Source organism: Temnothorax nylanderi, unplaced genomic scaffold, assembly GCF_030848795.1.
Source record: "Temnothorax nylanderi isolate EJ_2023f unplaced genomic scaffold, tnyl_v1.0 TNYL_tig0017_pilon, whole genome shotgun sequence".
Taxonomy (NCBI): Eukaryota; Metazoa; Arthropoda; class Insecta; order Hymenoptera; family Formicidae; genus Temnothorax; species Temnothorax nylanderi.
Genome location: NW_027249079.1, coordinates 1,165,188 through 1,179,059, shown reverse-complemented (window position 1 = coordinate 1,179,059; position 13,872 = coordinate 1,165,188). Strand labels below are relative to the sequence as shown.

At 43.7% G+C, this 13,872-nt stretch overlaps 3 protein-coding genes across 3 annotated transcripts; 2 read left to right on the top strand and 1 right to left on the bottom strand.

Annotated features, from left to right (window-relative positions):
* The first annotated feature begins 1,933 nt into the window (after nt 1-1,933).
* Nucleotides 1,934-6,419, top strand: LOC139768659 (ATP-binding cassette sub-family F member 2). Its single transcript, XM_071699073.1, has 9 exons — nt 1,934-2,019; nt 2,419-2,609; nt 3,521-3,924; nt 4,017-4,180; nt 4,306-4,533; nt 4,625-5,012; nt 5,093-5,284; nt 5,365-5,568; nt 5,644-6,419. Exons 2-9 carry the CDS (start codon nt 2,429-2,431, stop codon nt 5,782-5,784), a joined length of 1,902 nt encoding a protein of 633 aa, XP_071555174.1. The 5' UTR covers nt 1,934-2,019; nt 2,419-2,428; the 3' UTR covers nt 5,785-6,419.
* Tmem98 (transmembrane protein 98) lies at nt 6,138-9,099 on the bottom strand. Its single transcript, XM_071699075.1, has 5 exons — nt 8,982-9,099; nt 7,654-8,024; nt 7,462-7,571; nt 7,134-7,266; nt 6,138-7,057 (listed from the first exon to the last, which is right to left on the bottom strand). Exons 2-5 carry the CDS (start codon nt 7,807-7,809, stop codon nt 6,782-6,784), a joined length of 675 nt encoding a protein of 224 aa, XP_071555176.1. The 5' UTR covers nt 7,810-8,024; nt 8,982-9,099; the 3' UTR covers nt 6,138-6,781.
* Nucleotides 9,100-9,273: 174 nt separating this feature from the next.
* On the top strand, nt 9,274-11,619 carry LOC139768660 (ubiquitin-conjugating enzyme E2 J2). The gene is made up of 4 exons (XM_071699074.1): nt 9,274-9,407; nt 9,495-9,729; nt 9,801-9,929; nt 10,013-11,619. Exons 1-4 carry the CDS (start codon nt 9,283-9,285, stop codon nt 10,223-10,225), a joined length of 702 nt encoding a protein of 233 aa, XP_071555175.1. The 5' UTR covers nt 9,274-9,282; the 3' UTR covers nt 10,226-11,619.
* The last annotated feature ends 2,253 nt before the right edge of the window (nt 11,620-13,872 follow it).

The following is a 13,872-nucleotide window of genomic DNA, read 5'->3' as shown; positions in this document are numbered from 1 at the left end:
CTGACATGCAAACCGCATCCACTCGCGTACCTACATTGTTGCAAGACACGCAATAACGCATCGAGATTTTTCCAAATCGCCCCGCGAAGATGACACTGCGTTCACCACGTTAAATCCTTTCGCGGTCAGTCGCGGAACTCTCGAATGTCACTCTACGCAAATATAATCTTTTACATTTTGCAATCGTACATTTACAATTAACAATATTTTTCAGTTCAAATTTAAATAATCCCTTTCGAAACGCGCGCTGTTGGACCGCGATGACTGAATATCTCTCGGAGGGATGCGATTTTTCAAGCATGCCGAGACGCGTCACGTCTCCCGTTGGGTGTGAGAGGGTCAACTTGCGAATCTCGTCGGCCCGGAGACCGGCCTGGGCCGCGCAAGTGGAACATGTACGTCACTGGTCGGCCGCGTACGCACACGTCGCGGCGTCGAACCGAACGTGCGGTGCGGCTTACGTACAAACGCCGCGCCGATGCGCCGGCCGACGCGACGGCGGCCACGTTACACCCCCGCATCCTCCCCCCTCCCCCCCACCGTCCTCCCATCAGCACGTACTACGGGGGATACTACGTTCTGTGATGCGGTGCAATTAAGCCCGGAACCACCTCCACTCCGTGCGTCGGTGTGCCACCACCACCCCACCATCGTCGTCCGGCCGGCACAGACGTTCGTACCCGCTGCCGGGGCGCAAGTCTGTGTCTTCTTTTACCACCACCCCCCCCCCATCCCATCCCCCGTCCCTCCCGGCCGTTTATCCATTCGTTCATTCATCAGAAAGAACACACACCTTGACCGGCCTGACCGGGCTTCGGTCAACGCGGCCCCGAATCGGGGGAGATCCAGAAGTGCTCTGTAAACCGAAGGGGTTGCGACACCCCGCGCGCGCGGTGTAACTCGAGACTCACACGGCGCATCGTTAACGATAGCGACCACGAGGCGCGGTGATTTGTTAATCCAAGCAAGCTATTTTTGTTACGTAACGAGTATTTCATGTAATTTTTGGACGCGCGCGCTTGATGCAGGAATACGACGATTTATCGATGCAAATCGGAACTGCGCCACTTGCCTGTGATGATATCCAGGATATAATTAAAGTTTTATAATGTAATAATGAGATTATGTAATTGAGACATTATTTAATGCGCCTGGTACAGTTTAAGGGGAATAGTTAAAGAGAATAATTTCTTCCGCGATACCTTTCCAAGTTTAACGATATAAATAATGAACGATGAACGACGTATAAGAATACTTTAATTTTTACGCCACTAATTTTGCAATTAACGATTAGCCCAACCGTTAGATATGTACAAGTAAATTTATCGTGTCCCGAATTCCTTTTTCTTCCTTTTTTCTACATTTCCTCCGGTACTTTAGTCTGGCTTTATAATTCTTCTGACTTTGCTCGCAATAACGGCCGAGATAGCGTAAGTGAACAGTGGGATATTTTTTGCATTGCTCGAATTTTCGTCCCCTTTTTCTACTGAATATCTTTATCGATTGTTCGTGGTACAATCTTAATGTAAAAGTAATCGATATTATTTTTTTTTATTAACGGGAATTTTTTAACGTTCAATTTATTTATCTGTATTTGCAAGATATCTTAATTAATATCTCTTAAACAAGTAATTACATATTTTGAGATTGTCTTTAATTATAAAATATACATAAAATTAAACTATGAATACTATTTAATTTTTTTAATTAAAAGAAATAAATTAGTAAAAGTTTATCGAGCATTATTGAACCAAGTTTAGCATTATTGCTGTTAACGACAGCATATTGCGTCTCTTAAAGTTGAGATACATTTATAGACTGTCGTCAAAATGCAGGAGACAAAGAAAGCTTTGTGAGAATGGGAATTGGGAATTTCGGTACACGTGGCGTCACCTAAACGCCGACGCGACAAGCTCGGTCATGGAGTTTGACGGTTTTGCCTCCATTGGCTCCATTCGTCCGACGCACGTGTGGAGTTCGCGTGTCAGACGGATCGTCCGCATTTTGGCGCACAATTAGGTACGCATAATTATCCGCGGGCGATTTCGCGCGTGGTCAAAGGGTTGCCGGACAGCTCGCGCGAAAAGTTAGCGATCTCGGGAGGCGTCGCGACCGTACAGAGTCTCGTTTGTTCGCCGAGGTGAGGTGGTGAGGTCTCCTCGACTCCGCTGCTCCTTCAACGTCCGGTCTCGTCCCTCGTCCCATCTTGTCTCGTCGCGTCTCGCATCGCGATCGTTTCGCGGCGATGCGACGCCGCGGGTGTCGGTCCCTCGCTTTCTCTCTCGTGGCGTTTCTCCTCGGCGAATAACGCACGTGCCCCGTCGAAACCCCCTAACCTATGCCTTACGTAACGCGCGAAAAACGCCGCGGCCCCCGCTTGTGCTGACCCGTAACCGACGACCGCCGGTTGAATTCCAGGTGAGAGGCAATGCCGTCCGACGCGAAGAAGAAGCAGCAGCAGAAGAAGAAGGAGGCCGCGAAGGCGAGGCAGTCCGGCAAAAAGCCGCAGAGCAATAATCAGTCGAGGGCGGCCGAGGACGGCAAGGAGCAGAGCCCGACGTCGGGGGTTCTGCAGAACGGCACCAACGGCACGGCTATCAGCGTCGAAGGTGAGGTGGAGGAGGGAGAGGAGTATGCCTTTCGTTTCCCGTTTTCTTGCAAGTTCCAGAGACGCGTATCTGAGCCACGATTGAATTTTTAAATAACACACTGTGACTGACGTTTTAACCAGAGGTCTAATAATTAAAAACAAGATATATTATTTGTAGATGTTTCTGAAAAATAATATGCTCGAGGATCTTTTGACATTTCGGTATCATTGTCTTGGTATTACTGGGCTGTAGATATCACAGGGCTTTTAGTGTAAATATTTTCCAGAAATTTTTCAAGAGACTGTTACATACGTATCTTCAGCAAAATAAATTAATTTTGAAAACGTGGAATAAAAAGAGATAATTTTAATTTTTTTAATGCTTGAAACATTATGGAATTTAATGTGATAATATTTGGTGATATTTGCGATTTTTTATAATGCTTACAATGGATTACAAAAGTCCATATGCTCTATAAAAATGTTTTTTATCTTTGAAGTATATACACGGAGAGAATTTTTTGTTATATTTTACCCTTAAATTCACTACAAACTTGGGACAACTTGGCAACCAAGGAATTTTTAAAATATACAAAAAACATTTTACAAACAACGTGATAAAAATTACCATGCAGATTGGTAAATTTTGAAAAATTATTGAAATTTCCTAGATATATTTTAGTAAAATTAATCAAATATATTTTATATTTTAATGAAATAGATATTAATATTTCTTATTATGGTGGATATTAATCAGAATAGCTCACATAAAATTCTTGGTGGTACATGTTGTCCCACAACTATCATGATTTCAGGGTAAATTTTAAGAGAAAATTCTCTCCGTGTACTGTTTGCAATTGCCTTGTGCCTACAAACACACCTATTCTGTCAAACATCTGTTAACATATGCACAATAACATGTGTTTGCAGAGGCATTATGTCTGAAATTGGAGGAAGACGCCAGATTAAATGCGGATGCACGTGCGTGCACGGGCTCGCTGGCTTCGCATCCGCGCAGCCGGGATATAAAGATATCTAACTTTTCTATTACTTTCCATGGCTGTGAACTGCTGCAAGACACCATGTTGGAGTTGAATTGTGGTAGACGTTACGGTTTATTAGGTCTAAATGGCTCCGGGAAGTCTACGTTGTTGGCGGTGCTAGGACACCGCGAAGTTCCTATCCCGGAGCAAATAGATATTTTTCATTTGACTAGAGAAATGCCCGCAAGCAATAAAACAGCTCTGGAATGCGTGATGGAGGTTGACGAGGAGCGCGTGCGATTAGAGAAGCTCGCCGAAGAGTTGGTGGACTGTGTCGAGGAAGACGCTCAGGTTTGTCTAAGACTGATATTTGTCGAGAAATCTTCATTTAAAAAAAAAAGGAATTGTTATTTTTACTTATATACTTGCATATTCATATGCAGGAACAACTCATGGATGTATACGAGAGATTAGAGGATATGGCGGCTGACACGGCGGAAGCTCGTGCTGCCCATATTTTACACGGTTTGGGTTTTACTGCAAAAATGCAAAAAACTCCTACCAAAGACTTCTCAGGAGGTTGGCGGATGCGTATAGCTCTCGCTAGGTATGTAAAAATTTAAAGTATATATAAAAAATTTAAATAAATACTCTATAAAAAAATCCTGTTATGGTTATTATAATCCTCTTAGGGTCATGGTATAAAACTTTTTTTTTGCATTTCTTCTACAGAGCACTATATGTAAAGCCGCATTTGTTATTGCTCGACGAGCCAACCAATCATCTTGATCTCGATGCTTGCGTATGGTTGGAAGAAGAACTCAAAACCTACAAACGGATTCTCGTTATAATCTCCCACTCTCAAGATTTCCTCAATGGCATTTGCACCAATATCATTCACGTCAATAAAAAGCAATTGAAATACTACACTGGTAATTACGAGGCATTTGTGAAAACAAGGTGAGTTGCGAAAAATATAACGCTCTGATAAATCATTTCTAATAATATTACGTCACCGCTTTGTATGTTCCCTTTCTCTTTTTTTTTTTAGAATGGAATTGCTTGAAAATCAAGCAAAGCAGTATAACTGGGAACAGGATCAGATCGCGCATATGAAAAATTATATTGCGCGATTTGGTCATGGTTCGGCGAAATTGGCCAGACAAGCTCAATCGAAAGAGAAAACTTTAGCGAAAATGGTGGCGCAAGGCCTGACCGAGAAGGTTGTTAATGACAAAGTGCTGAACTTCTATTTCCCTTCGTGCGGAACGATTCCGCCACCGGTTATTATGGTTCAGAACGTCAGTTTCCGTTACAACGAGGACGCGCCTTGGATTTACAAGAATCTGGAATTTGGAATTGATTTGGATACTAGACTCGCGTTGGTTGGACCAAACGGAGCAGGAAAGAGTACCCTGCTAAAACTATTGTATGGTGATGTACGTTGCGAGTGTATATTTTATTAGTAAACGTGGCACTCGATATTTTTTTTTCGTGACAAGATAATCTCGCGTTACAGTTAGTACCGACAAGCGGAATGATTCGCAAAAACAGTCATCTCCGAATTGGTAGATATCACCAACACTTGCACGAGTTACTGGATTTAGATGTATCGCCTCTCGATTACATGCTGAAGGCTTTCCCCGAGGTGAAAGAGCGCGAAGAAATGAGGAAGATCATTGGCCGCTATGGTCTAACTGGGCGTCAACAGGTATGTAATTTATGAAGTAGTGAAATTTAAGGACGATGGAGTAATCGCCGAGTAATTGTTATATCTCGTATTTTATTTAGGTTTGTCCTATTCGTCAATTGTCTGATGGTCAACGTTGTCGGGTTGTGTTTGCCTGGCTGGCTTGGCAAGTGCCTCATCTGTTGCTGTTTGACGAGCCCACCAATCACTTGGATATGGAAACGATCGATGCACTCGCTGACGCCATAAACGACTTCGACGGCGGCATGGTTCTCGTGTCGCACGACTTCAGATTGATTAATCAGGTACGTACATTTCCACAGCTTTATTTCGAGAAAGCGATAAGCTCTGTGAACGCGTTCTGTATACCCGATGTTTAGGTCGCTGAAGAAATCTGGGTGTGCGAGAATGAAGCGGTCACAAAATGGCGCGGCAACATTTTGGATTACAAGGAGCACCTCAAGGACAAGGTTCTGTCTGACAACCAGAAGAGGCAGGACTTCGCGAATCGGGGAAAATAATGGAGGCAGCGCTATAATCCGCTTCTCTCTTTCCAGTACACTACGCCTCTATATTTATAGGAATCTTTTTTTTTCTAAAAATTGTAACATGCTAATCGGCACTGTGTACGCTGTTCTGTAGCGCGTCAGTGATCGAATTACTTAGTTAATTTATTGAAATACTAGGTCGAAATTGATTCTTTACTTGACAACCCGCAGGTTGTTGTGGCGCATTACTCTACCACAGTAGCAATCTAGAAATTGGAAAATTCGTGCATGTGCAGGAGAGTACAGATTAAATTTAAACAAATTACCGACAAGCTATTTATAATGATATAGGTATGTAAAAAAAAGAGGACGAAAGAACTGAATGATTTCTCTTTGACGATCAACTTCATTATAAATTCCTACTACTAATCTAAAAAACAATTTGATTATCTTCAGGAATATAAAATATTGTAACGTGTACAAACATATGCAGGTACGATCGATTATATAGTCTCAAAATACATTTTTATCCGTGTACGTATATAAATATGATAATATAACATGGAAGACGTCATTTTCGTATATCTCTGTGTATTACAAAATGTCGTATCTTGGCGAATTTTCACCGCGTTTTAAAAAACGATTATTAAAATATATTCCTCACGATACTTCCGACGTGTGTTGTATATATACCTAATACATTTATATGCATTCTTTTTATAGTAACGATAATTGACATGAAGCACTGGCAAGTTTTTTTTCTCATCAGTAATCTCTAACTTTAGTTCATTTTGTGCTTTTAGATCAGCGATGATCTATTTTCGCGTATTTGCCGCCTGATACATGGAATGCACTCAACGTTTACGCTATATTTACAAATTTAGTGAACATATTATGTAGAGCTTCCCGTTGCTCCCGTGACGACGTTATTGTAATGAAAAAGCCGTAAGAAGCTAAAGATAATCCGACGATTACAAATACTGTGGCGAGAGAGATTTGATTTCACCGCGAGAGATCAACCGACGTATACTCAAACTGGCGTAGAGGCTGGGATAGAGCAGGCCACTTCCTGAGCCAGCGCTGCGTTTCTCAGCACCAGCAGATGCGTGTCCATGTCGTTCAGGGCTTGATCGATAAACGCCAGTTTCCTGGCTTGGCTCTTGGGCACGCCGTGCTTAGTTACCAATGCCAAGTGGGTCACAGCCAACACTAGAGCCGCCACCCTGGCCTCCAATAGTCTGGCGTCCAACGGGGGATACAGACTGCGAACGACATCGTCTACGCGAGGCGGTATACGTCGGGCAACCTGTGAACAAGAATAAGATTAGGAATAAGAAAAACAATACAGAAGAATAATGTACGGTAGTCAGACTCAGACTTACATCAACTATCTCTAGTGGGACGGTATTGCTGTTGACAGTTCCAGCGATAGTGGTAAGACTGGCTGCGAGAGCGTGACAGGATCGGAGCACTGCTATGCAAGGCGGAGCCAAACCAGTAGCATCATCCACCCACCTATAACGCAAAAGTGTTACATACCTTTCGAACGAGCTATATGATATCTAAACTTTTGCAAAATTAATGACAGGATAAAAACAAGAGACGCAAATGGTGCATCTTGCTATATCAGATATGTCAAACTAAATCAAAGATAAAAGTGAAATATTGCGTGTTGCATTGTCTGATACTTTCATTTATGGTTCCTTTTACCTTTCAGCTCCTGCCAGCCACTCTTCGCTCTCCCACACATCTAATCCCAAGCCAGTGATGTTCTCCCCTTCGAGCAAGTCGGAGCTCAGCTCCGCCGAATCCTTTTGATTCTGGAAATGAGCAAGATCGTTGTATTCCCTGCCGACTACCTAATGTTCCTGTCTAATGTCTCTCTCATCATCCCGGACTCACGTAATAGCAGCGTTGTCTGCGACAGATGACCAGGAGCACCAGGAGGGCGCCGAGGAAGACCGCGGCGAGTGCGCCCAAGGCGACCGCCACCACTGTCTCCATACCAGTAGCGGTGGCCTGTGGTCCAGCGTTGCTCATGGATATCGACGAGCTCATGGTCGTGCGGAGTGAATCGAAGCGTCACGACAAACCCCCGGGCGAAGAGACAGCGTCAACGATCAACCGGATTTACATTGGCACTCGGAGCAAAATGTCAACAATCGCGCAGCGTCGCGCGATCCACTCTCCCGGTGATGGGCGACGACGGTGGGAGGCGGCGACTGTCACGGATCTTAAGCTCCGTTCACTGCACGGGATTTAGCTATTGTCATCTACGCAAGGACCAAACTCCGATTAACTTCTGTGAAGCAATACCCTGTACTATTTATGTTGAAATAAAAGTTATTTATGCAATATATTAAGAAATATAATAATATATTTCTTAATATATGGAAAAAAAGATTAGATCAGGGACGAATTGTGTAGTTAGAAAACCTAATTCTAATTTTAAGTAACTAATTAATATAATTAATTATATATTTGTTATATATAGTAATGCAATATTAATTTTATAATTGATATAACTATTATAACTCATAACATTAAATTTATTATCAGCGATTATCGAGCAACACAATATATATATATATAATAATATAATTAATTATATATAATTATTAGTTACATATTTTATATATATAATATTAATTTTATAATTGATAACTCATAACATTAAATTTATTATTCAAATTAGGTGAACGTGCAAGTATGTGTCTCTACTACGCGTCAATATTCGATTTTTATTAAAAATCGCACTTTCATCGTCATCTGTTCGATCGTGCATCTCGCGCGAGTCGGGCGAGTGGGCCTTCGAAAAAGACGCGCCAAGCGCGTTCCATCGCGCGAGCGCTTCCCGTGGTTCCCGTTCCCGATTCACCGCGATTCATTCAGCGATATGATATCCCACGGATAGGTTGTTCCCGTACGCGAGGTTACGCTTTCCGCACGGTAGCATGGTAACCCTGCCCGGAGATGAATTAAATTCGGCGGATCTCGCCAGTCAGATGTTTCCCGTTGTCGCGCGACCGCTCGCCACGCTGTCGAGTTCCGTTTCGGCCGGCGGTCGCGTGCGCTCGCACTCCATCGAGAGCACCGAGGCGATACGTCACCCGAGCGCTTATCTCACCACCCAGTCCGACGCCCGTCGACCCGACGCGCGGCCAAGTGCTTCCCCGCGGATTCTCGTCGCCCGATTCCCACGTTCGTCATTCCGCGCGACGTAACCCTACCTCGTGCCGTCGCACCGTCCGTCTCTCGGGGCCCCGTGAGCGAGCAGCCCCAGGGAGGAACGTCGCAGCGGCCGATTTCCACGCGGATGCCTGCGATGCGATCGCGATTCGACGTCGGTCGCGCGACTGGACGACGCTGAGAAACGGACCAGCTCGCTGGTCGAGTGAGATTCCAGCCTGTAAAAACGTCACGCGAAACGACGAGCGGAATCGTTACGGTCGTTCGGACGAGAGGAATCCGAAGAAAATATCAGTGCGGGGGATTTCCGACGGTGTCCGTTTGCAAATAACACTGGGCTACATGGTAAGGATGAACAGAAAGGCCAACAGTGCGACGGCCAGATTGAAACAGGACTATCTGCGCCTGAAAAGAGATCCAGTGCCGTATGTTCTTGCGGAGCCAGTGCCTTCTAATATCTTGGAATGGCAAGTCTACACTCTAGGTTAAACGAGTCACCCGTCGAGAGACGTGCTACTCACGCGTAATTTTAACATACAACTCGGTTGTTTCAGGCATTACGTGGTTATCGGGCCGGAAAAGACGCCTTACGAGGGTGGCTTTTATCATGGAAGGCTCATATTTCCAGGAGAGTTTCCGTTCCAACCTCCTAGCATTTACATGACCACTCCCAACGGCCGATTTAAAGTCAATACGAGACTGTGTCTGTCCATTTCTGATTTTCATCCAGATACGTGGAATCCAGCGTGGAGCGTATCTACCATTCTCACTGGCTTGCTCAGCTTTATGGTACGTTCTCTGAAATATTTCGACAGTTTACAGTTTGGAGGAGTGTTTTAATTACAGTCTTGCATTTACAGATTGAGAAGAGTCCCACGCTCGGCAGTATTAATACGACGGATTATGAGAAGAGACAGCTGGCCGCGCAGAGCTTAGAATATAATCTGAGGGACAAGATGTTCTGCGAACTTTTTCCAGAAACTGTTGTGGTAGTGAAATCTGCTGTACTAATAATAGCGCGTAACTGCTGAATTTGAAATACTGTCAATTTGATAATTTAATATTACCGTAGACGATCAGAGCGGAGCTGGAACGTCGGAAAGAACTTGAGAAGCAAGCGAGGCATCAGTCCACCGCGTCCGAGGTCTCTATGTTGATACGAGATCAGTTCCAGAGAGAACAGAGCCCGCTGCACAGCGCGCTGGCCAATCTCGTTGTCATCATCAGCTTCGCAGCGTTCTTGTACACGGTGAATTACGTATTGAAGAGCATAGCCATGGAATAAGTCGGAATCGGACTGTGTGTTTCAAGCTACAACGAGCACGAGTGAAAGGGAGAGGGAGCCGTGACGATGCGTACATCCTGGAAGAAAAAGGATTACAAGACATGGGCTCCTGTTGGACTTGCCTAACGATCAATCTTTCGAATTCGTGCAGACGAGCGCCATTCGGTTCCACGCGGCTCGGAACCTTCGCCAGTAAACTGTGGATAGTTTCATAGATTTTTATATCGAGGGTCGATTGTAAGATACAAGTTGTATTATACTCTACGCGCTCTAGCCATTAAGGAGAAGACGTACGATTCGTAATCTCTCTCTCGATTCGCACGAGACACGTGCAATCAAGATGAAACGACGTGTAATCGCAGTGGCTTCCCTGCCTTTCTTCTCATATCGGAGTTTGTCTCTTCTGGCGTAACTTGTAACTAAGGGAATCAAGTTTCTTCTTTTCGGTGCTGACATCCTTCCTTTCAATGATTTTCTACGCTTTTACGATTGATTGTATTAAAATGCGTCCAGAGAAATATGAGAAATATTTCGATACATTTGTCTAGCTCCGTTTACACAGAATCTCTCGGATAGAAATGCACAAATTTACTGCACTTTGCGACGTGCCAATGAAATTAAACCAAAATTGAAATTTCGGCAAATCCAATGCTTCGCAGCTTGACTCATTCCGTTCATGGAATGGGTCCATTTTGTAAATATATTATAAGGACGGAGGCGTCATAGAGATATGGTAGGTGCCTCTACGCCAACAACACAAAAAAACGAGTGCAACTATATTGCGTCAGTGATTATCTCGACTTCTTAATTTTGCGATTGATATGTTTCTTGTTTGTTCCGGTTAAAATGGCTCGTAGTATCATTGCTTCGTGAATTTCTTCCAGTTAGCATTTCTTCCTTAATTGACACGAAAAGAATACGTTTACAATTCAAGTAAATCTCCGCTCTTCCATGACTGACTATGTAATATCGAAAGAAAAGTAATAATTTTGCGTAATTTCTAAAAAAAAAGCTAAACTATATTTTATTCGAACATAGTGAAAGTAGAATAAGTATATATTTTTTCTTCTTTTTTACGATACATCGATAATCTCTACCAATAATATTTTTGTCAAATGGTAGGATAGTTGATGTTACTTTTTATCTGAATTTACTTTACTACTGTATGTCTATCGATTTAATTTCTACGGGCCACGGATTTTCAATTTTATTATATCTTCTTTCAAAAGTGATAAGGCAATTTCACGATTATGCTTATACATATTCTATTCTGCCGTCGTATATGTATAAACATATATGCGTATCGTAATTATTAAATAATTACGGCGAAGTAATGTAAATACCTAGATGTTATTACTGTAAGCGTGTGGAATATAGTTTACTTACCTGAAAAATATCGCGTGTTTCAAGACTGTCTCATCACATCAAGCTATCCAACGTCCGTTCAATCCTTCGTCGCAAAAATTCAATTGCGTATTGAAATTAAAAAAATGTGTACAATATGTTTCAGAGATTCGCGTAAGGATCAACAAGCACCGTTTAAATTTTAGACGAGCAGTATCGGTTTCGACAAGAGCGATTCTTCTTGCAACAAACGAATCTATTAATAATCGACCGGGATACACAAATCTGAAAGCAAATCGGCGGAACGTACCGGTCGTTGCAGCTCACCGCTCAAAGGGACTCCTGTTACAAAGGAATTTCGCGAACGAGAGGAAGCTCTCGTTTACGAACTTATCGTCGGAACACGAACGGGGAGACAGCGAGCATTCTCCCGCGGTTGGCGCGCGGTTTACCGTTCCGGTAAACTGTTAGAATCCCGGCGCTGAATGCTCCGTTGTCCGGGTGCGCTCGGGAGGAAGGACGCGTCCTGTGAACCGAGCGCGCGCGTCTTCTTGTCGAATGTCGTGTTTATGCCCCCTTACGCGGGGGCCGCGGATAAATCCGGGGCTTTCACGACGCTCCTCTCCGCGTTAGTGACTGTTTATTAACTCTTTCAGAGTCCCTCCCTCGGCTGTGTACGTTAACTTTTCGTTTTAGCTTCCGTTTAAACTCGTCACATCTACTCCGCGATCACACGGGAATGTATTCATCACGAATCTACGTTTCGTGTCGAATTTTATTAATAAACGTCGCAATTCTCGTGTCTTTGAAATACGGAACAATTGTTTTGAATTGAATGCGATGTATAACGACTTCAAATAATTAGATACTTTTTTTTACAAATCGTAAATCTTTAATTTTTATTGTTTTATAATTTGTAAGTTATTTTGTAATTACATCTTTCTATTATTAATATTGTTAATTTATTAATGACATTTATTATTAATATTATTATTAATATGTTAATACTTTGTTATAGTGTCTGTCAACGCTCGACTCCGCATGTATCTCGCAGCCGATTTGTCTTCCTTCCTCCAACGGCGTACCGGCCGGCACATGTCGCGGACGTGATGTTATCCCATATCCCATCGTCGCGTCCATACGATCCGTTTTAATCCGAGAAAACATCCCGCAAAAGAAGCAAACAGCAATTTATTCGACCATGTAATAACAAGGAAGTTGCCCGCGCGCAGTCGGCCAGCCGCTTCCCCGTCGAAGAGCCGCATCTGTAATCTCCACCCTCGGGACCATCCTTCCGCGTCGGCAACGCGCCCGCCCCCTTGACGTGTAAATCACTGAGAGAGGCGCCAGGATACTCTCGGTCTCGCTTCGAATCCTGCGTAAATAAGATGCACATGTCCGCGGCAGCTAGGATGCCGGGCGCGTACGTATCTGCGATACGCGTTCATTGAGATCGCTTTTGGAGGTCGTTTCCCGAGCCGTGAAAATGGACAGCCGAAATTATTGAACTAATATAAGAGTGACAGATGCGATGGTTATCGCTTTTTCCCTGTTTAAATTTATGTATCTCAAAATAGAACGCGCTCTTCGCGCCCGGAGCAATTTCCAGCGTGAAACATATATACGTGTTCTGTAGAGGAAATTAATCAAGAAAAGTACTAAATTACTTGAACTCCGAATGTACGCTCGTGAAAAATTTCTAAACGTTTCTGTCATTTCGTGAAATTAATTTGTAGCCGTCACGAGTCAGAGTCTAGCATCGTCAAAGTATAGCATTATAGCGTTTATAAAATTTACATCACTGCTAAATCGCTATCGGTAATCAACCGGCTTCCAATTCGGTCACACTCGAGCTTTTACGCATTCGATACCGGAAACGGGCGAGATGACGACTCTCCCGCGAGGGTGATTTAGGGTGTCGTCAATCGGGTCGGGAATGGTTCGTGGAATCATTTTACGCCCTCGGTCCTCAGTGGGTGGGACGAGACGCGATTGCAACGGGAAGGGAAAAAAATGGAGGAAAGGGAACGGGAGCTCGACCATCGAAAACCGTCTTCGGGATAATTAACTGTAGGGACGACCTCATTACGGGGCTTAATGAGCTGCCAGCGGCCGTGTCGCGGCGCTGATACTTTTTCGAGTTTTTCGGGAGAACGGAGCGGAACGTCACGTAAAAATTGCTTGTACCGCGGCAATGATTTATCGTGACTTGCGGGCCGGCGCGACCTGATTTGTCAATTTAACAAGACGCGTCTTGAAAAACGAGACAATTAGTCTAGAAAAATAAATAACAATTATAAATT

Coding starts and splice junctions, on each gene's coding strand:
- LOC139768659 (XM_071699073.1), top strand. CDS start 2,429: ATGCCGTCCGACGCGAAGAAGAAGCAGCAGCAGAAGAAGAAGGAGGCC. Junction 3,925..4,016: donor GTGTCGAGGAAGACGCTCAG/GTTTGTCTAAGA, acceptor ATTCATATGCAG/GAACAACTCATGGATGTATA. Junction 4,181..4,305: donor ATGCGTATAGCTCTCGCTAG/GTATGTAAAAAT, acceptor TTTCTTCTACAG/AGCACTATATGTAAAGCCGC.
- Tmem98 (XM_071699075.1), bottom strand. CDS start 7,809: ATGAGCTCGTCGATATCCATGAGCAACGCTGGACCACAGGCCACCGCT. Junction 7,572..7,653: donor GCAGACAACGCTGCTATTAC/GTGAGTCCGGGA, acceptor GCTCATTTCCAG/AATCAAAAGGATTCGGCGGA. Junction 7,267..7,461: donor TGGCTGGCAGGAGCTGAAAG/GTAAAAGGAACC, acceptor TTTGCGTTATAG/GTGGGTGGATGATGCTACTG.
- LOC139768660 (XM_071699074.1), top strand. CDS start 9,283: ATGGTAAGGATGAACAGAAAGGCCAACAGTGCGACGGCCAGATTGAAA. Junction 9,408..9,494: donor CCTTCTAATATCTTGGAATG/GCAAGTCTACAC, acceptor CGGTTGTTTCAG/GCATTACGTGGTTATCGGGC. Junction 9,930..10,012: donor TTTTTCCAGAAACTGTTGTG/GTAGTGAAATCT, acceptor ATATTACCGTAG/ACGATCAGAGCGGAGCTGGA.